Source organism: Corvus hawaiiensis, chromosome 5 (genome assembly GCF_020740725.1).
Source record: "Corvus hawaiiensis isolate bCorHaw1 chromosome 5, bCorHaw1.pri.cur, whole genome shotgun sequence".
In the NCBI taxonomy this organism is placed as follows: Eukaryota; Metazoa; Chordata; class Aves; order Passeriformes; family Corvidae; genus Corvus; species Corvus hawaiiensis.
This window is the reverse complement of record NC_063217.1, coordinates 12,785,889-12,809,311: the sequence shown is the minus strand read 5'-3', so window position 1 is coordinate 12,809,311 and position 23,423 is coordinate 12,785,889. Positions and strand designations below refer to the sequence as shown.

The 23,423-nt window shown below is 37.0% G+C and overlaps 1 protein-coding gene across 10 annotated transcripts in view; it reads right to left on the bottom strand.

Moving 5' to 3' along the window:
• Positions 1-23,423, bottom strand: part of JAKMIP1 (janus kinase and microtubule interacting protein 1) — a 228,824-nt gene that overhangs the window by 156,423 nt on the left and 48,978 nt on the right. For 8 of the 10 annotated variants that reach the window (XM_048302980.1, XM_048302981.1, XM_048302983.1 and 5 more), the window contains 3 exons: positions 22,250-22,445; positions 8,215-8,489; positions 288-782 (listed from right to left, as the gene is read on the bottom strand). In XM_048302980.1, coding sequence (XP_048158937.1) covers positions 288-782; positions 8,215-8,343 — 624 coding nt within the window. In that variant the 5' untranslated portion in view covers positions 8,344-8,489; positions 22,250-22,445. Of the gene's footprint in view, positions 1-287; positions 783-8,214; positions 8,490-19,376; positions 19,500-22,249; positions 22,446-23,423 lie in introns of those variants that run through there. The other 2 variants (XM_048302984.1, XM_048302982.1) reach the window with 2 other exon arrangements.

Sequence of the window (23,423 nt, the reverse complement as noted above, 5' to 3'; positions counted from 1 at the left end):
AGTTTATTTCTTTGATCTGCTGAGAAAATTCATCCTGGCAAGTCTTGGTTGACTTGTATTCTATTTGGTGGGACACAAAGCTTTGGACCGTGTTGGATAGGCTAGGGAGCCTAAGGTTCTTCTTTGCTGTAAGGAGGACAAAGCAGTGGAAACAGTGGCCTATTGTAGCAATCGGTACTGATGGAAGATATCACTGCCAAAGGCTGCTTTGGTATTTATGGGCACATACAGCAGTATACCAATATCTGCTATAAAGTGAAATAAGCAGCATTACTTAATGAACTTACCAGCCTGCGGATCTCCCTCTCACACTCCCGCTTTATTCTACTGATCTCATCCTGGTGGGACTGATAAGCTGTACGCAGGTCCGCAGCCTTCATTTTATCCGCCTGCATAATGTTGTTCAGAGCTTCTTCAAGCTGCTTTTTGCCAGATTTCAGCTCCAAGATCTCTTGTTGCAGCTTCATTCGTTCCCCATCGAATGCCTTGCGAGCCTCCTCCTTTGCCTCACTCAGCAGCGCCGTCTTCACTTTGTCAGCCGCCCCGTCCCGCAGGACATTGACTGTTGACTGCAAACGCTGAATTTCACCATCTTTGATTTTCACCATTCTTGCCACCTCCTGCTCATGCTGCCGGATCAGTAGCTCTCTGACACTCTGAAGTTCCTTCATTTTCTCCTCGTGAAGCTTGGCTTTCAGTTCAGAAACATAGGCAGTGTGCTTATGCTGCTCCTGCTCCCTTTCTTGCTTAACCTCTTGGATTTTTTCTCTCAGTTTACCCACCTGGAACAAAATAAAAAATACTGATTAGCAAGCACCACTCCACTTTTAAAAGTCACCAAGGAAGCTGCTTCTAAATTGGTATTAAAAACCGATGCTGTATATTCAAAAGCAAAGACTGCATGCCTCTCTCCAGTAAACAAGTAGAGAACCAGGGCTGGAAAAAGGCCATGTGCATGTTAAGGAATCTGCTACAGGGGTGTGCAACTGGCAACGAGTTCTCACAGTTTTAGGGAATAAAATAAAACTGAGCAACACACTATCTAGTTATCTCCTTATTTCCTGTACCAACCACACCAGGCTACTCGCACCCATAACCCCTCCACTGTGCTCTACAAGAAGATGGAAAATTAATCAAAAAGGGAAAAGACTTTTTGTTTATGCTGGGAATGCTTTTATTTTGGATTTCTTAATTTCTTAGCTATTTTAACGGGGAAGTCCTTATTAGATAAGCCAAAAGAATTGGCCTGGCCTTTTGAACAATCAAGTCTACTCAATGGACCTCAGATCTCACCCCACAACTGAGACTATTCATGTCCCCAGACATTTCAGAAAATATAGGCCAGTGACTCTTAAGGGTTGGGGAAGGAGTAGTGGAAAAATGTTACAGCCTATTATAGTAACATCCACTGTGATGAAACCTCATTATAAAATGATGCTCAGCAGGCTGCATGGAAAGCAATATTTTTTCCATGTGGGATTACGTGTTAATTCAGAATAAAGGGGGAAAAAAGAAGAAGACTCACTTGTCTATTGCAGTATACCAGAAAGGCTATAATGTATTTCATCATTCATAGTTTCAGTAATATCTTTCTACTATCCCCATTACAGAGACTGCCAAAACCTCTATCAGATGCAGAGGTTTCAAAACCCTGTGTTTTAACCTTGAGTGACAATACACATCACATACCAAACAGTGCTTCATGGTAAAAGGAGGCTACCAAGCAGCAGAATGTTAGTCACTGCCACATCTGCTTCTATCTATGCCACACAATGCTGTGATCTGTAGCCCCATTATACATTTAATTTACACTAAATTAAGCCAGAATTGCAACTTGATCAGATAGGTGTCCAGTCAGGTTAAACCCATCACAACTTGACCTGAAGTCTTCAGACAGCTGGGACAGCAGAGTTTTCCTATGCAGAAGATGTTACAATCCTCTTATTTTGAACAGCAACTTTGAGAATTAACCAACTCAAACTTATCCTTGATTTAAAGAAAGAAAGAGACTAGAGCAGGAGAGGGAGGAAAGGTATCTACATTTTAATGAGAGTAACCTAGATGCACTGATGACTAAACACCACCTGGGAGAGCACTGTCATTACAGCTGTGGAAAAGGTAGCACCTCTGAATCAAACACTGTCACAAGTAGATTTTATCGATATTGTCACTCTATTCCAGGATGATTCTGATAACGTATCTTTATTACGACAGATAGAGGTTGGGCTTTTTTCCCCAAATGGTAAATCTGGCTATTGGAAATTATCTTCAGGATATATCCATGTGTTATTTCTTTTGGTGGGACGACACTGAGTTCCAAGCCTACAGTGGACAGCAGTGATTTTCAGTGCTCGCATTAGGGTACCCAATTCCATAGGGGAGTCCACAGCAGGGAGGTTGGAATAAATGATATTTAAAGGTACCTTCCAAGCAACACCACTCCATGATGCTGTAACAAAGCTAAGTCACTTACTCACCTATTTATTATCAGAAGTAAACACACTAGTTTATAGATAAATTTGCAAATGAAACAACACTCATTATTTACTTATTGCCTTACTGATGAGCCAAGCAAATTGAAATTAAACTGAGCAATGAAACCTAGTAATGACAGCTTGAGGAAACAAACTGTATAATGGCACATACAAACACAGATAATATACCTCCAGAACTACAGTAATTTTAAATTAGTCATATTGTACATAAAGCATACAACTGAAAGGCAGTTTTCAAAACAACACATTCATGAGCATAACTTCCTAAAAGCATTTTTAATAAATGAGAAATAGATTTTGACATTTTGGAGGAGCACTGAGTCACACAAATTAGCATACTTGCACAATTTTTTTCATCTTTCACTGAATTAAGGAAAGGCAAGGCAACACCTATATGCATTGTTGCTGTCTGTGGGAACACTTATTAACCACTCAAAGTAACTGAGTGGTATCATACATCACTACTAATTTTACCTAAAAGCTTCAGCAAGAGCAATTTAAACAAGAAGAATTAGAATCCCTCAAAAAACCCTGGATTTTTACACAGCATCTTAAATGCTTATCACACCTCATGACCCACAAAAAAAGAGAGGCATCCCAATTCTCAAGGTCTTTAAAAAGTCTTTTCTTACTCCTACTTTTTGTCAGAGAAGGTGGAAAGTTAGATCTGTCTGTTAGATCTTCCCTGAAAGCCATAAGCTGTCCTTCCTGCACCCCTCAGTCCCTCTCTCCTGCATCCTGTGCAGCTCTGCACACGTCTGGCTTCCAGAGCAACTGACTGAATGAAAATAGTAGTGTGGCATTTTCCCATATGTCTGAGTCTCACTTTCAAAATGAACCTAAATTTTAAAGCAATTTCTCTTTTTTAATTTCCGGCACTCTTTCTGTATTTTTTTTTACATGAAGAAAGCTATTCTATCGAAGAAAGGAAGCCAATAGAGAAACAAAGTCCAGCAGGATATCAGGGCACCAATAAAACAGTTCTTTTCTACCATTCTAAATTGAAACTTTAAAAACTGGTGCACATCGATACAATATTGTTGTCATAGAAGAAGAAGTTAGTTTCTTCAAGAAATAATGCTAAGCATCATTGCTTCTTCTTTCCTTATGTCTAAGAAGTGCCTGAAAGCAGGATTTCCTTTAAAACAATATAACTATATCACCCTTGGATATTTGCATCTGTGCTGTTTTCTATGGCAAGGTGCTTTGCACACTTGAGACAGAAAAATAATAGTTCAGCTTTATGACCAGAGTCAATGGAATAATTTTAAAACTATGCATTTCTAAAAGGCAATAACCTATTAAATCATATCTATTTCCAAGTGCTACCAAACCACTGCCCCAATAAAAATGTTATGATAAGAAATTACTCAGGACTACCTCATTTTTTTCTCTTGGATTTAACTGCAGGGAGTTTTAATTTGTGGCACAATAGTCAATCACAGGACGGATACTCTCCACACTGCTTTTTGCCAGGAACTGCAAACTTGAATGCAAGAGAAGGTGATCAGGAATAGTCAGCATGAATTCACCAAACGGAAAACATGCTTGACCACTGATAGCCTTCTACAATGGCATGGCTGGATGGGTCAGTGAGGGGGGAGCACTGAATGTTGTCTACCTTGACTTCAGCAAAGCTTTTGACACTGTCTTCCATAACATCCTATAGTAAGCTCAGGAAATGTGGGTTAGATCAATGGACAGTGGATCAAGGTAGATGAAGAACTGGATGAATGGCAGAGCTCAGAGCATCATGATCAGCAGAGTAGAATCCAGCTGAAGGCTGGGGAGCACCAGTGATCAATACTGGGTCCAGTCTTATTCAACTTGTTTATCAATGACCTTGGCCCTGGTGAGGTGCATCTGGAGTACTGTGTTCAATTCTGGGCTCCACAGTTCAAGAAGGACAAGGAGCTACTGGAGGGGCTTCAGTGGAGGGCCACAAAGATGAGAAGGGGTCTGGAGCATCTCTCTGAGGAGAGACTGCAGGAGCTGGGCCTGTTTAGTCTAGAGAAGAGAAGACTGAGAGGAGACCTCGTCAATACATATAATTATCTCAAAGAGTGTCAAGAGGATGGCGCCAGGCTCTTTCTGGTGGTGCTCAATGACAGAATAAGGAGCAGTGGCCATAAACTAAAACACATGAAGCTTCACCAAGCTGCTCTATCACTCCCCTTCCTAGCAGTGAGGTGATACAGTGGAAACTGAGATGAAACATCTCATTTATCTTAACTCCTAGATGTGATCTCAAGCCTACAAATGTACAGTCACAAATAGGATATGGATATTTAAAAGCAGTAACTGAACTTGGTGAAGATGGAGTGACAGCCAATGCTATAACACCCTGATATCAAGAACAAAGTATTACTTGAAATATCAGAAGACTACCTTCTAATTTTTCCTAGCTATCTCAGTGGGAATAGGTACTTTGGAATATTTGTTCCTAAATATTCATGGACGTTAGCACAAGCATTTATAAAACCACTGAGCTGACTGCCAAGACCATGCTCATTCACAGCAGCTCCTTGTGCTCACAGCACTGGACTTTAAGGTTCAGTCAGAGGGAGTCCTGTCTCCACTCACTTTAAAATAAGTATATTTTCTGTGCTCTGGTCAACTCCTTTCGTTATTCATTACCCAAAGGTTGGATGTCTTCCAACAAAGCTTTTTCACTATCAGAGCGAGGGTAGTATGAGAGCCCCTGCTCAGTGCATGCATTTCCTTCTCCAGGCTCTCCATAGGTGGCAGCAAACCTACAGTCCCAGAGGACATCCTATATCCAACAGGCTCCTCAACGCTAACAAACAGGTGTTCCCAAAACAAGAGACAGTACAGGAGAACCAAGGCAGGGCTACAACTTTTGCTTCACCCCTTAGGCAACATACATGAACCCAGCTACTCGTGTGATGGCCAAAACACCACCAGCAAGATCCACAATGATGCACATCCAAAGACCTGCAAACATCAGTTTTGGATGAGGTATTGCATAAACATGCACTAGAACAACTTTACAGACGAAATTTCCTTACGTGGATCAACAACCAATGAAACAAGATGAACTAGGAAAATATGTACAAAGTTTTGAATGTCTCTTGGGTAAAATTTTATTTCTGAGAATGCAGTATTCTGCAGGCCAAAGTATGTTAAGACTAATTTCCATTTGTGATGTCTCTCATCAATTAGAAGGTTCCTTCTCAGACAAATCATTAATATAGGCATATACATGAGGGAAAAAATAGTTTAGGAGAATTAAATTGAGTAAATTGGCCCCACAAGAGTTTGTTACCTTTCCTAATACAGTTACTGTCCCATGGGTCACAGAGCTGTCTGTTTAGCAGCTTCAATACTTCACTCTTACCTCTATGCCAGTAAAGATATCTAATTTATTAAGAATTCTCTAGGTACAGTGTTTTTACTTCTCTGATACCAAGAAATGATTTCTCTTGGTTTTGTTACTATTTTTGAACTACAATCTAAACAGGAAAAATCTCTATGGCTTTGATTTACTCATCTTGCCAGTCAAGGCATCCTGTAGCTGCTGCACAGACTGAGAGGAGGCTGGGAAATAAACTACACATTCAATTCCAGTTAAATGATTTAGAGCAAGCACCACAGCAAAGATGAAGGAAAGAGGTTGACGATCTCTTCCCCCGTCTGCATCCTCCCAGAAATGCACTCCAGCACACTGCAATGTACACTTAGTAGGATTTTAGATCACTCTGGCTGTAATTTCCTCTTTCCTCTTTCACAGATTACATATGTGAGCTCACCCATTTCTCTGCACACATATGTGCACAATACACAGATCTGTCTTCAGTAACAACCTCAATACACTAGAAAATATTAAATTTTTAAGCTGAAGAAAGGTGAAGTAACCAAACTGAAGCAAATCTTCCTAGACTGACTGTAGTGTAAGAAGTCTAGTTATTGAAGATGTTCCTGCAGCTGTCATCGTCTTGTACTAACACCTCATTCTTAGCTGAATCAAGAGTTAAACTTGATGCAATTACAGGTAAAGCATCAAAACTGGAAGTGTATCAGGGCTAAACTCTTCCTAGTGTCCATGTAATTTTTTTTTTAATCAGAGTTATTTAAAGATGAAAAATTAATTCATTCTTCTGTCTAAGGTGTAAGATAAATTTATAATTATGTGCTCTTTTAAATTCAATTGTAAAAAGCATAATAAAATTCACATCCATATTTCTACATATAAAGTTATACAGAACAAGACAGGAAATAAGATAACTAAAAAGGAAAATTTACTAGTGTAAATGTAATCTACCATCAACTCTTAGGTCTCCAAACAGAAACACTGAAACACTAAAAATGACAGTGAAATAATACAACTTATCGACCAGTAAATTATAAAGGGTATTAGTCACTACTAAATTTCATGGTATGTGGTTTTAAAAAGCACAATTAGTTTGTGCCACTTGTTTTAAAACTGGTTGTCATTATATCAATCAACAGCAAGAGAAGGTGAATGAGGAAGCCAGTAGCAAAACCCCTGACTCATCTGTTCATTCATCAATACCCCTGACCCATAAGAGATTTGGCTTTTTGCCTTAGTCTGTGAAGAAGAAAAAATTCCAAGGCAACACAAATTTAGTTGACTCATACATTCTGAACCTATTGCATCACTCAAACAAAAATTAAGGCTTTATGGTTTCCTTTTCCTCTGTAAGAAATAAATTCATTTGTTGGTGGTTTTTTTGGTTTACTTTGTAAATTAAAATGTAAAAAATAAGACCTTTCAAAGCTGAGTATCACACAAGGATGTTAATGAAACTAGAATGTACAGAAATGCTGTTATTCAGGTGTTCCACATTTTACACTGATATAAAGAAAAAAGGCTAGAACAAAGATATGTTATATAAAGAGAATACATTTTCAGTGCACACTTGCTCCACTTGGTAAGTTTTTGAGACTCTTGTAACTACAGTATCCCCAGTCAAACACAGATAAATTCACCTGCACATGGATTAATCTCCAGAACTGCCATGTGCAAATTCAAATGCACTAATTGATTTTAATAAACTAACAGAATAGAAATAACCTTACTGGTTTGTCCATATTGTAAACCACCTATGGAAATATATAAAAGGAAATGCTAATCTTTACAAATATGAATGTATTTGAAGAATTAATATAGTTTATCCTATGTGTCCTCTTGATTACCCAAATACCTGTTGAACACATGCTAGACAGACAAATATTGGTGGATCTGTTTCATTAGCAATGAAATGCTAATGCATAATGATGCATAATGCATCATTGAATAGCTCAGAATGATGCCACACATAACCTCAGGACATCAAATCAGGACTCCTAGACAGACAGTTCCCAGTTAATTGATATTCTTCATAGGCATTTGAAGTGACATGCTTTGAATAAGGTGCTGATGTTTGGTTTTGAAGATGATTCTTTTTACAACATGTGATTTTCAGTAAGATCAAATACAAAATTCCCTTTTCAGTAAGATAGTGCCATTTGTATTGCTGTGATTGCACATTTCAGTGTCTGGGTGTTTGGAGATACTTGCTTCTTTTTGCACACTACTAAAAGAGTTGGCATCAGTTTTAGTTCATCAGATGTTCTTCTGATCTCACTCCTCTGTCATGTTTTTTCTTTTATGACTAACAGATTTTAGTATCAAACTCATGGTTTCTAGCAGTGCTACTGTTAAAAGAATGATCACAAAATAGAGACAGACAAATACCTTGGACTTTTCTTGCTGAAATTCTATCTGGATGTTGGTTAGTTTAGTTCGCAGCTCCTCATTAGCAGCTTGCAGGGCTTCAGTCTCCATGTCGGACTTCTCTCCCTTGGCACGACTTTTCTTTGACATAATTGTTTTTGAAGTTTAAAATAAAATGTTTGCTCCACACTGAGCTACCAGCTAGTGCCTTCTGCTTTTAGCATTTAAGAGTCGTGCAGTGGTCAACAAAACCTTTCATACAAATCTCTGCCATCATGGGAGCAGTCTCTCATGGCCTGGAAGAAGCAAAGTGGTGGGAACAGAATTAGGCTACAGCATTGATCAGAATCAAACATCAGACTTAACATCCATTTTTAAAGCACACTGAATTTCCTTGAATTATACTATAACGCATAATGTACCAGAGTTTGAAAGAAACAGGTAAGAAGTTACACAATTATTTCACCATCTCTAAACTCTATCCACTGTATTCAGATGTTCACAGAAATAAAAGTGTTTACAGTTATGGTGAATATAGCATATAAACAGAAATTATATCTTATTCAAGACCTGACTAGAACCATGCTCAGGATTCCCAGAGCATGGGAAAACCATGGCACAGAGGCACAGAGAAAACCATAAATTAATTGAGGTAGTATTTCAGTGGGAATAGTTCATTTCCTGTAGTAAGAAGAAAGCCTTTATCTCCCTAATGTATCAGTTATAATGCATAATTGTATTATCCATAATTATCATCACGTTTCACATCCTCAGCATCTATTAAAAAGGTATCACAAAAATGGAAAAATATTTAAAAATGGTGCTTAAAATATCATATATGTAACCTGCTCATGTTCAGGACTGATACTGTTTGAAAAGCTATAATGGAAACAAGAAGGTATTTAACTTCATTTCCCAGCATGCTCTAAACTTAAAAACTATTCAATTATTTTAATCAGCTTTATGTAATATTCAAAGAGAATATCAATAGCAAAGAACCCTAATTCCAATAATTAAGAAATCCCATTATTAGTTTGCTTCATGAGCAGTTATAGAAGATTAATCTGTGACTTTTTCCTCTCTGCTTTCCTCTAAGAATAACCTGGTGCTCCATAAGAACAAACTGAGGAACAAGTGCTATCAATGCTGAACTAGTTTCCAAAGCCATGTCCTCTGCTCATTTTAAATATCCACATAATTTCATTATTAAATTGTCAACAAAGCAGAAAGGTTACTATTTTAAAACTGAACAACATTACTGGAGTATTATATTTCCAAGAAAATTGCTATCAAATTGCCTTCAACAATAAGCTGCCCTGTCCAACCTACTACTGCCAGGGAGTTATTTTAGAAATTGTATTAGAATGAGAATCCCGTGCATTCCTTAGCACATACTTTCTAAAGGGTTAGTGACCAATACCTCAGGTGTGACAGACAAACTAAACAGCTCAGTTTTGTTCTCCTCTTCAAGGACTGGTAAACAGGTGGCGAGTTAAATATCTTGCTCAGAATAACAAGTCAAATCAGATGAAGAGTGAACAGAACTCAGGACACCAAGTCTCAGTCTGTCTGATGATATTCCCATTGCGTTCTTTCATTCATAAAAAGCAATTTAAAAAAAAATGAACTCTATCACTTATTTGCTGACGTAACTTAAGCAAAATAGTTGTTTTGCTCTAATATCAGATATCTTTCCTTCAAAATATAACAATCTATTGAGTTATCCTATTCAATAAAATTGTATCTGTTCCTTTTATTCATTATATGAGCATTTTAATACATAACCTATGAAAAACAGGAAATTAAATACATATTAATTTTATTATGTATAAAAACAACCTTACAAAAGAACTACCTTACAAAACAAACACTGGTGCTATTGTGATTTTACACACAGTAGTTGATTCAAGAAAAACAAATCAGGAACATTCTTATGGTAAATTACAAAAAGGAACTCTTTAATGAATAGAAGAAATGTGAAGAATTACTGTTCTTAATAAAGGAATTTCATGCTATTAATCTATGGAGTTTCTATGCTACTAAAGTCTAAAACTATATTAAACCACTGTATTTCATCCAAAATCCTTAACTGTATGGACAATCTGAATGCAAAATCAGTTGCTAGTGTTACTTTCCTGGACAATTTGTAAAGAGTAACTAAAAAAACATCGATATGCAAATCCAATCTATAATAATTCCACAGTATTTACAATGTGAAAATGGAAATTAATTGTTCCTCATCTCAAAGGCTATCTGCGCTATTCAGATTCTATCAAGGAATTATTCCTGAAAACATCTCTAGAACAAAATCTCTGATGTAGCCAAATTATGTATGATTTAATTCAGTAGACAATTAACTTAGTTAAGGAAACCAAAACCATACCTCACTGGCCTGGCAACATGAATTTTAACCTCACTAGATCCTGCCCTGTCCCTTTAAAACTACAGTTTGGAAAAAAACCCCCAACATTTAAGTGTTTGCTTCTCCGTAAGAAAAATGAGGAAAGTTAAGTAACTGTGCTCAGTGTGAATACGGACAACGTCCAGAAACAAAGCCACCACATATATTTTGTTCAGTAATAACCATTTCCCCTGACTGTAGCATGTTCCCAAGTATATCATGAAGATACTACGCCATTCAGTGTGAATATTTAAACTTACATTATGTACATCAGGGGATGCCTGGCACTGGCCAGGCATAACTATCAATGACTGCAAAGCTCATGTTCTGTCACAGAGTCACCATCACCCAGAGACTTGAAAAAATATGGTTCTACAATCACATACCAGAACCATTCTGTTGTCTGCATATGAAAACATGCAGGTCTAAATATAATATGCAGTACTTAAAGCTGTTCAAATTACATTTAATACTCAAATTAGCCTTAAAAATTAGAGAGTTAAGAATTACTCTTTAAAGCACTCTTTAGAATTAAAAAAATTCTCAAAGCATTGCTCTCAGTCTTTCTCCTTTAACTTGCACCATTTGAAAAGTGTACCATTCAAGTAAAATAAAAGCTTAGACCCAGAACCTGAAGAAAATCACCCTCTTCTCTTATAGGCACAGAAGGAAGGAGAGTGGGGAGGGGAGCAAAAACACCACCTCCCAACCAAACTAAACATAATAAACTCTCCAAAACCACAAAACAAAACAAAAAGAATCAACAACCCCCCTCCCAAACCAACAAAAAAAATAAATAAAACAAAAGCACAGAAAACCCCAACAAAAAAACCCAAACAAACAAAAAAACCAAACAAAAACCAAACCAAATAAACAAAAACCCCACAAAACAGAAAACCAAGAAACAACCACCCATCAAGCTGCACTGGTGGGCATAAAAAAAAGTTTCCATTTTCACTCTTGCCTAGATAAATCTTCCAGCCTACCTATTTCAAAAGCAGGAACTATGGCAACACAAAGCCTATCTATATACTCAGGCACAGAGCACAGACACACAAGGGCTGAAGCAGAGAGTACATCCTCTCCTTCCCAAATGAAAGGGACAGAACCAGTGAGGGCCTAGATTCCCTTCTGGCTGACTACCCACATTTAACGTCTGGATAAAGGTCAGGACAAAACAAAAACCCCACCAAACAACTTGTAAACACAGTGAGAAAAAATTAAGGAAAAGAATACTCCACTCTAACAAAATTTTACTGATGCAGACGTTTCAACCAACAACCTATTTATTAACTCACCATATGTCTGCTGAGAGGCAAATTCATGACGCCACCAGGATACAGTCCCACAATCACTTCGTGAATAAAAATAGCCACTTCCTGCACTCTGAGTTCTACACACTTCTTGCAAATCTTGGAATCATTTGCATGTATTTTACATTTCACACCAAAAAAAAGGACAGGAAAGAGTAATGGATTCTAAAGCACAAGTCACGTTTCCAGCAGTCTCTGGAACATACCAAGTTTCTCACTTTACTTGATAAGTATAGGGGCAATTGTCACTGAAGAAAAACAACTAAATAAACTTGATTGGATTTGAATCAATTGTTCAATAGTTTGGGGGACTGCGGTGTAAAAGATCAAAATATTTAACACGATTTCTCTTACAGGTATTTTGGGAAATCCATTGAATTCTTAACATACTAGAGAACCAATCAGCTGAACAATGTCCTAACTTCCAATTTCTCTTCTATTTGCTTACCATATTTAAATGATCCTTTTTATCAGTACCTCAATCTCTTCCCTGATTTTATCAAACAAGACCTTAAACTATGTGATTAATTGCTATACGATGATTCTAGATGTTAAAGATTAATAAAACTTAAGAGAAAAAATAAGAAAAATCAGTACTGCAAAAATGTGAAAGTGTAACGTCAAAGAATTTTGATTACAAAGAATAAGGAAAAAAATAACCCAATACTTCCTACTGAACAGTAAGTCCATTTAAAGAAAAGCAAGTCTTTAAACATGATCCTGTATGAAATACACAAAAATATGCAGAGGGTTGTATCTTTAGAGTGAGTCTTTCACTAACAAACAGTAATCAATAGGAAAAGTAAGTACACCAATAAAATCAAGTAATAAATATGGATAACATGATAACACGAAAAATTTACTGAATTGTATCAACCAAAATTCTGCATTCCAGCCTTATTTCAGGCTTCAACAACATTATTCAGCTGCAATAAAATTTTTGGAAAGTGAAATTGTCAATGAGTCATCTCAGCTGAAACATCAAGCCATAACACCGGTACTGGAGAGAAATAATAAAGCTTCTTCATCTAGACACTACACCTCCACATATACACTGTGCCCTTTTACTTCAGCTTTTTTTATTTCAACCTTTCTTTATGATTCTGCAGAGCCTGGTGCAAGCTACCCATAACCCTCACTGTGTTTGTGAATATAAGATGTAAGTACATTCTCAGCATAGCACAATCCTGTACATTCAAGAAGTTTAAAATAAATTTTATTACTGTTGCATCTGACAATAGTAAATGCAGTTGACACAGGTACAATGTTAACTTCAGAAGTAACTTGCAGTTCACCTCTGTTATAGTTTTAAAAAACAGTGATAATCAACCAGTTACTGTATCGGAAAGACAATGTTCATAGCTGCCCAAGGCACATTTCTCACAAGGTTCAGATGACCTACATTTACTGCTTCAATTCTCAGTTTTATGTTATAAAACACGACTGAATGGATAAAAGCAGAAGAACCTCTACAGGACTGTAAAATAATACTCTTCCCAGCCAAAAAATCTAAATACAAATTATCAGTATAATTTTCTAAGTATATTGTAGACTGGTCACCTTACTGCTATCCCTCTGTTAGTTATCTACAAAGACAGATCTATTTCTGTAACAGTAGAACCTTTGAGGGTTATTTTAAATCATAGCCCACTTATGGAAATACAGAGCTTCCTTACAGTGGAACACTTTGTAAATGTCACTTGCAATTTTTTGATGGGAAAAACCAGAAACATCTTTATTGTTAACTAACAGCTCCACATTCATTTTTTCAGATTCACAGCCTAAAGTCCTGAGCCATTCTTGCTTTAATAAGAATACACCTTATAGGGTCAAACTATATGGAAAGCAATCACCAAGAAACTATACGCATTTCTTAATTGTTTTTTTGACAAAAGACCTCATAGTAACATAATCCTGCAGAGCAATGCGGAACAGAGATTTCCTTGGTAGAGATTACAGCGTACCATGAGTTTGACACTTGCTCAGATTTCCACAGCAGGTGACATCCTGAGGATGAGCACTGGATCTTCTGTCCAGGTTAGTAATTGCTTCCGTATTTTTTTCAGTGGCATCTCAGCAAAAGCAATCTGTGATTCTGTCACTCCACAGTCTTTTAGAAAATTCCCAAAGCTCTCAGCAATCAGTACCCAGATTTTAACTTCTCACCACGAACCACTGACTTCCAAATCCTTATACAGAACTGAACTAGTTAACAGAACTAGTTTGGCAAGTTCCTGAATTAATTTCACCACTGTATTCATTTTCTCTTCAGTGAATTGGTTGCCTGTGACACGTGTGCATCTGTTAAAACACATGGAACTAAAGTATGTATCCAAGTCACTGCATACCACCAAAAAAAAAAAAAGAAAGAAAAACAAAACAAAAAAGGTATATTGAACTCATTTAGACCCTATGCACACACACAATTGTGTGTGTGCCTACTAGTAGCAACCATGTGACACAGAATTTTTATTTAATTGGTACTACTGCATGCAATTGGATAGCATCCAGTATATTAAAACCTTCATTCCAGTGAAAGGACATAAGCAGCCCACCAAAAAATAAACCCAACAAACTAGCTTTTACTTTAAAAGGAATTATCACAAGTAAAAAGGAATCTTTTTAGATTTAGAATCTTCTGAGCAGAAAAGGACACAGCAGGAGGAAGGGATTCTGCACCTCCCTTCTGCACTACACAACATTTTCATACACTAGGAGTTACTGATAACTTAACCTGAATCCCTTCTCAGCAAGCTGTGAGCTTGATTCCAGGATTTTCAAGTAAATAAAACATATTCCCTGGCTTCACTGAATGTATATTCTTTATTAACATTTACCCAATTTAACTTATAGCACTGTTTCAAAGATTTATCAAGTCATTAATCATTAAAATTGCTCTATTAGCCCTATTAAAAGACAAAATGCTACAAACAGAAGTCCTGTGATACATATAAAACAAAAGAGACACTAACACAGAAAGGCAAAGTTCAAACTCAACTAAAAATGATACCACAGAACCCTCTCTCCACAACCTTCACAACTCAGCTCTGTTACACAGCCAGAGTGCTTTAGGCTGCTGGGATCATTGCAACTCCAGAGAGCCAGCTCTAAGCAGAGCTGTTCCTCTGATGTTGGGGCCAGTTCCTTCCTTTCCAGCATGGATAGGAGCCCAGACCCAATGCCTGCTGTCTGGCACAGTGCATGAGCCTCAGGACCTTCTCATTGTACCCTGGGTGTTATGCTCCTCACTGAGGAGCAGCATTCCCATTAAAGCAGAACATTTAAGAGCAAAAACAGAATGAGGAAGAAAGGGCAAGTTATAGCATTTCTCAGTTAAGGGTAGATAATTAGCAAATATGGAGACAGATTCTAATTTCTTTACTGACTATTACTGACACCCCACAGATGTAATCAATCTGTCAAATTTAGGCTTTTGGATTATACTGGACCAGCTTTGTTTAGCTATTCACCTGATTTTTGCAGGAAGCTTCCTTTAGGTTTTTTTAAAACCTATTATTATCATTATTATTATTATTATTATTATTATTATTATTATTATTACTATTTTATTGTAAAGAGCTAGAATAACTAAAACCTGAAATGAGAAAAATTAAAAATTCAGGGATGACAGCTGTGTAGTAAATGTACAAGGCAACTGACAGGTTTGGGGGAAGAGGTTCAGATTCCCAATTTGGTGACTCAAGAGAGAGGAGGAACCTCAATGAGAGAAACCTAACACTTCATTGTATCTTGAATATTTATTATTTTGTAAATCAACAGGACAGACTTGAGAGGTCAGGTAGGTGTATGGAGGAGAAAAGGTGCTTCTGGATGTGATATTAGTTACCAGCTGAACAGTGAAGCAGAGGAGGCATGATTTCATTCCACTGTCTCTGATGTCAATAACTATTTTATGCTGTTGACTACCTTTACTAAGTCTGCAATCTACCTCACACTGTGCCAGACAGCCCACATTGCCACCTCACTGCTCCAGCACAGAAGAATCACACAGCTCGGTGCAGAGCAGCACGAGCACATCAGTCAGCACAAGAAAGAATTACGACACTTCTTCACCTACCAAGGGGCGGCTCAACTTTCACACAACTTCTCATTAGAACCACAACTTTTAGCCAAAATGAAGATATCAGCCTATTCCAGTAATACAGGAAGAGTGACAAAAGAACATGCTTTATTTTTTCCAAAGCTCCCATTGTGCTCCACTTTGCCAAGTCCCTTAGCTCCAGAGATCAAAGTAAATATATACACTACAGAATTAGCAGTGCTGTTGCTTAGATTTTGAAGTCACAGAATCCCCAAAAAAAGTACCTATCTGTGCTCAAGAATTTAGGACCTCAACCTTGTGTTTGATTACTGCATCAATGACTCCTGCTCAACTTCAGTGATCTTGAACCCCACATTCAAATCCAATTTCAAATCTAACTGGATAGTAATTATTATCTTATTGGCAACACACAGGCTAAGGCTTGATGGATTTTGGTTCCACCTACAGTTCTGTCACAGATGCCTTGTATTTTCTTTACCAAATCACTTAATCTCTCAGTAAAGTGGGCATTGCACTTACAGAAAGACTATCAGAAATATATTCTGAGGACAGTATTGTGAAATAAGAGACTGGATACTGCATACTGGTTATGAGACATAGAAAGAGTTCGCAATTTTTTTTGGCAGGAATCATCAAATTTAGTGTCCCACAAAACTGCAATTCCCTCGGAAGATCTGTTAACTTTCTCACAGCAGTGTTCTGACAATCAGCCAGGTAAAACCGGTATTTCAAATTTAAAACTGGTATTTGAGTGAATGTTCATTGCAGTGAACAGAGTTTAAGTCACTCTGGTAACTGGCTGATGCAACTGCATCACCTGGGATAAAATATTTAAACTGAGTGTTTCAGCCAGACAGTAGCTTCTTTCCTCTCTCAACTCTCTGAAAAGAAGCTGTGCAAGGGCTTCAAACTACAGACAGTAAAAAGCACAGCTAGATACTAACACAGCAAGAGCCTGGAGACAAACTTTTTTCTCTCTCTCTGGTTGAACAGGACAGAGACAAACAGGACAAAGCACAAGAAAAGCACAGAGAAACTCTGAACTAAAGGCTTTCTTTCTGTAACCATCTTCCAATACCCACAAATAGAGAACGCTTCACGACCGTGAGAAGACTACAAATAAAATACCCTCCTGGTAACTGCCAGCAAATTTGATTCAAACCATTCCAGACTTGTTGGAAATGTTGTTGGCATGCTGGCCACCAGAAATACAAATGTGCTCCCTGAAGATACTTAAAGTTGAATGTGGTGGCCATGAAGACTTGCAAAAAATATATTTATCCAGATACATATATCAACATCATAATTTTAAGGATAGCATCCCTCAGAATGTTAAAAAGCAGACACATTCAGTCATGGTTCACCTCAAAAAGAGAGAAACAGGCAAGTAGATATAAATACATAACTTCAGAAATACTCTGTGACACACCACTATAGACTGTGATACTTTCTGTTGTCCAGATTAGACTGTCCCAAAGTATTCTGAAGCTCAGAAATTAATCAATGCACACTTATTTATTTATTAATTTATGCATTTATATATATATGGAAATAAAGCTTCCTAAAATCTTTCTAAATTTGGGATAATGTTACACAGAACCAGAATACTTGCACAGGTAACTTTGAGCTCTCTAGTATGCAAGTTGTGTATGCAACTTATGGGGGTATCCAGTTTATGGAGGCACAGCATTACTAGCAGTGTATCCTGAACTGCTGAGTGTTGTCATAGTCAAGCTGATTTGGATACTCAGGGGAATTAAAAAGTGATTTGTTGTTCACTCTGAAGAAAACATCCTTATCTCTCTTTACCTATATAACATCTCTCCTTCACTGAGAAATCAAGACTTCATTTCACAACACTGTTTCAGAGAGGAGACTGTGAAGATGGTACAGTGTTTTGCATAAAGTTGAAGCCAAGACGTGTCACCTACAGAAGTCCCAATGCTTAAAAGAAGAGAAAAATGTTTATGCTTCATTGCTTCAGAATACAACCTCCTTCTCTGCCATGGTTCCTGCAAAGAAGGTTATTCTCTGGAAAGTCTAAATGGTTCTGTAAATCGTGTCTGACCATGGACAAAAATCTTTATTCAAGTTGCAATTCAATCATGCAATTTTGATACAGCTGCAATCCTATCTATTAATCCAGTTGTGTAAAAGTATGTTCATATAATTTCTGCTATGAATTGATCTTAGTGTGCAGTTCTGTTCCTCTTCCCACCTCGTCCCCTAAAAGAGGTGGCAGAGGGAAGCCTCAAATTTAGGGTCCTAGCAGTGACTTTACAAACTTAGTCTTAATGAAGACTCAGTGGAAAAATATGGAAATAGGTACTGCCAAAAACTATTCTTTCTACATCATCTCCCTAAACTTTAGGTGAAAGTGTGAATAAGGTTTTGCTTTAAGGTTAAGGTTAGTATGGCTATGGCAGCAACACTGCAATTTTTCACCTCCTATAGAGCAAACCTATACTAGAAAAACTGAAAGCTACATGTAAATCAAGACTTAGCTGTTACCTGCATACATTGCCCTTGTACATGAAAGGGGAAATGCTGAAATGCTGCCTGTTTCAGTGAACAAGGTGAAAACTGGGAGATCTTAAGTGAAACCATGCTCATTCGCCTCCCAGGGCATATCAATTCAAATGGCTATACTACAAACACATACTCTTTATTATTTTTTTTTTGCAATAGACATCTGGAAACATCAAAAAGATCTTCACTAATACTTCCCAAATGTTGTAAGGGATTAAGAATTGACAATTACTAGATGTTTTCTTTGAGATATGCAAGTCTTCACGAATAAATAAAAAGGTTATGTGTTTCCTTTCACTGTCCCAGAGTGTGCATTTTTAATTCTTCCATTGATTGTTGGAAGTTAATTGAAATGCCCAAATACTCTTCCCCTCCCCTCTACTACAAAATCTCACATTTTTGTCTTGTGTTGTAATAACATCCAGCACACCAGTATAAATATAGTATGTGCATATGTGCACATGATGGATTTCATTCAGAAAGGATAAGTTGCAGGTGTTGAGATTAAAATTAGTGTCCTTCAAGATTTTTCTACTAGAAATCAACATTTACACAATTCTATGCATAAAACAGGCTTTTCTCCACATGCATACATATACTGCCATAATAAAATTCCATTATCAAAGATATTTAATATTCAAAACATCACTTGGAGCTATTGACATTACAAATTAATTTAATTGAGGAGCTGAGAAAAACAAACAAAAATCTAGAAAGACAACCATAACCAAGAGAGAGCATATTTATCAAGAAAAAGCAGCAGGTATTGCAAAACTGATATATCCTAAGGAATTTTCAGAACCGTCAAATTTATGGCCTCTCACTACTGTTTCTTGAATGCACACCACATAGGCTGCAGGTTTCTCACACTTCATACCTTTTTTTCCCATTCATACTCATTTATGAACATACATGGAGTAGAAGACTGAAGATCTGCTGTGCTTAATACTGGACAGCAAGTCTGATATATTTGAGAGCCCTTTCCATGGTATCAGGAAAGTTTTTTTAGTTTTCTTTTTAAGACCTCTTGCAAACACTCAACACATAGATGATTACTTTTAGATGACTAAGTGCAACATCCCTTATCTCAACATGACCATTACCAACCACAGACTTATCTAATGGCAAAACATGTGTGGGAATTCCGCCAGCAGCTGCACAGCTATCAGCCACCCAAATGTATTACCTTGTTACATTTGCAAGTAAGAGAAACTCTTTAGACATAAGCATGTTATAGTACTTGTTTTCTGTGTTTGGAGAATAATGGATCTGCAATCACATGGCAGTGAACATGAGTAATATTTGTACAGAGGATTAGTCAGCACAGATTGTTTGTTCAAACGATGTTATGAAAAAATGGAAACATGAGGGCACTACTGAAGTTTATCTCAATTTAGTGTTCACCATTCAAAGAAAGGGGAAAAATATCAATCTTTGGAAGATTTCATGATCAGTAAGCAAAAGAAAGAAGGAGCCATTTAAAAAATGTGCCTGGCCCTACTGCAGGGCCAGGCATGTTGCAGCAATCCTAAATTTTCATAGAAGCAGCCAGTGATTCTCTAAAGCAAAGTGTCAGCTCACAGCTGCATGATACAGCAGCACCACTCCTGCGTGACTGCTTGTGTTTACACTTCCATTCTGAGGAGCAAGTTGGAAGAGATCAGGAACAGTCCAGACAAATAACAAGACATTGATATGCAAGAAATATGACTGATCAAATAAGAGAAACAGGAACCAGACAGGCAGAATTTTTTCCTGTAGCATTGGGCAAATGTGCATAAGCAATCCAGAAGATGAAAACCCACTGTTCAAATTCTCATAAGCTAGTTCCAACTATTCGGATAGATTTAGATAATTTGCACATGAAAAAATCACTTTCCAAAATACATCGGCTGTTGAAGACTCATGTTTGGAACACTTCATTTTTATTATGCAGAGTCAGCTAAACAAACTATTAAGTCCAAATCAAATTTTTAGTCCATGTTCAACTGTTTGGACGTACAGCAACAGAACAGTCTAAAGGACAACGGGGAAAATAATCGTTAAATAGCAATCTTTAAAAATTTAAAAATTAAAATACATTCAACCTTCACAGAAAGCCAAGTTACAATACTCATCAGATGGGTTTAGAGTTCAGCATTTTAATTATTTTCAAAATCAGCATCATTTACTTTCTGGTATTATTAAGTAGATATGGAGATAATTTTTTTAGATACATCTATGACTGAAGCTCCTCATGCATTTACCATAAAGTGTTAAACCCACTCAGAAGTAAGGGATGAAGTACCCTCCCAGGTACAGAAGAGAGAATTTAGGAGTCACATCAGTTTATCTGTTGCCCCCAAAACAAATTCACTCACAAATTAGAAATTACAAATTAGAGTAATTATTCTCTATAGTAAAAGCTAAGTATATTAACAAACATTAAGTTGTTTTAGACATACTTCTTCACTTTTTATATGTTGCTTTATGATGACTATACTACAGTGAAATTCATTGAAGTGTTGAAATCAAAGATACTACAATGAACTAGTAGCTGTATTTGAGTGTCATAGAAAACAGATGGGCCCTAAGACTTATTCTGTATCCTGCGTTTTTTTACTTTATTCTTTCCTTCTTTGTGACTTTTTCATTAATCATCATGCATTCTACAGCTGTCACTTCCCATAGCATTTGCCTTATCTAGTGTCATACTTTTCTATTCCAAACTGAGAAGGAAGTGTTCACTGTGCACTATACTAAATATAACAAGGTATATTTATAATCAAGAAAAGCTTGTGACTAGCAAAGATACAACAATTTCAATATGCAAACTACAAAATAGCCATTGGGAAAGGATATTTCCTGGGTTATGGCTGCTTTGCTTTTCTTTCTGTACTAAAGTTTTCTGGCAAACCTTGATTATATTCTCAACATCTTTCTAGATAAAAATGTCTTTTCTAGGGACCAATGGCATTTTTCTGCAGAAAGGACAGTTACACACAGTGGGGGTTTACTATTTCCTAATATTTCTAATCCTAATAACTCTGTCATCACTGAAGGACTACCACAAGACAAAAAAACAAAAAATTAGGCACTGTGTTAAACTGTCATCCTTACCATACTTCTCTAATAGGAGGAAACAAGTAATTTCAAGATGATCCTTGAAGCAAACAAAATATTGTGTTGGGGTTTATGCACGGCACATATAACTCCCTGCTGAATACCCAGACATGTGCATATTATAAACACATAAAAGTCAACAGAAGGTTGGGAAAGTCTGTCAAAGGAGCTTAGCTCTCTTGACTCAGACCAAAGTAACTAAAGCCCTTCTTCTTTATTAATGGTGACAGATACAACTGAGGTAACACAGTGGTCAAGCTAGCAAGCATATGATAAATATAAGACTCTAAGCATCCTTCTGTACTGCACATCTTAGATGCCACTGGGGGGATGGAACAACTTAAAAAATTAAGGAAGAAAAGAAAACACCAAGTAAGGAAATGTTTTTACCAAGAATCTGTTCAGTGAATCCAGAAAGCATCTCTGTAAAGAGAACCAAAGCACCTCACAAAAAGACAAAAGCTTCATATAGATTTGGTATTTTTTTTACTGCAAGATCTGGTTGGGTTTAAAAGTGTCTCACAGTACAAAAAGACTTTCGAACTTGAAGCTTCAAATGATATTGTCTCTAATAAAGTGATAGCATCATATCTGTATGGCAGATTCATTCTCTTCCTACCCAACCAACATGCTGGCAATGCACAGTACCTTTCTCTTGTCCACGGGTTTCTGAGGCAGTTGTGTTTGATTTTAATTTAAAGAGATGAAAAAATGAGCAGCACTGGTAGCTAAGTCACGAGCTGTGTTTGTTCTGGGACTTTCCACACCACAGCTCCTAGTCCTGTTGGCACGTTCTCATTGTCATCAGCAAGGAGGGCTTCCTGAGCAGTATTAGTGACATCATCTGGTAAACAAAAGAGAAGAGATTGAATACAAACCAGATTTGATTAACAGCTTTGACGGTAGCAATGCAACGGAAATATATTTACACAGGGTAACAAAATGCAACAGAATAAGGTATCATACAAAATTGCAACTGTGGCATCTTCTTTCCATAAAGAACGCATACAAAATGGTGGCCTTTGCTGGATGGTCCTCAGTGAAAGCAGGATGGAAGCTGCTAAGCTCCTTGGCAATCAGATGAGGTCAATCCAGACTGTTAACTCTGCTTAGCTATCACTAAATTTGTGTTCCATTTCAACACAAGTTACTGGGTTTTGGGATACAGGCCTAAACTGTCATGGTGGTCACCTATAAATTTTCACATATGGATTGGCCAATGCTGTGAATCTTTATAAATACCAAAAATATACCTACATAAGGAAGTTATCATGCGTCATATTGAAAGGAGGACAAGACTGAATTTCAGAAAACCTGAATTCTGTTCTTGAAGGCAATGATCACAATTTCCTCTCTGAAAACAAACAATCAAAAGACAATGGACAAGGCCTTGATATTGTCTTACTTCATATTTCTTTACAATATTTCAGTGTATTTTGATCACAAGGGGAAACAACAAAAGCATTTGTATTTTTGTTGATGTTCACTGCATGTTAATTTGAATTGGTATTTCCCATGCACAGAAAAATTTACAGAAATAAAATTATCATTATGGAGCTATCTTGATGGAAAATATCACTCTGAAAGCTTAATGACTGGAAGAAATTCAAGTTCTTTAATGAGTATCATCTACCTCCATTTTCCTAGAGTCTCTAAACACCTTTAAGTGCACCTTTATTTACACTGCAGAGTGAAAAGAGAGTAAAGTCTCCTCAGTACTAAATCTTTTCAGGGTATACCCTTTGTGTTAGAGATTGAGGACAAGTGAATCGAACAAGGCAAACAGATTTCAGCACTATCTTAAGCAGACATGGCCATGCGG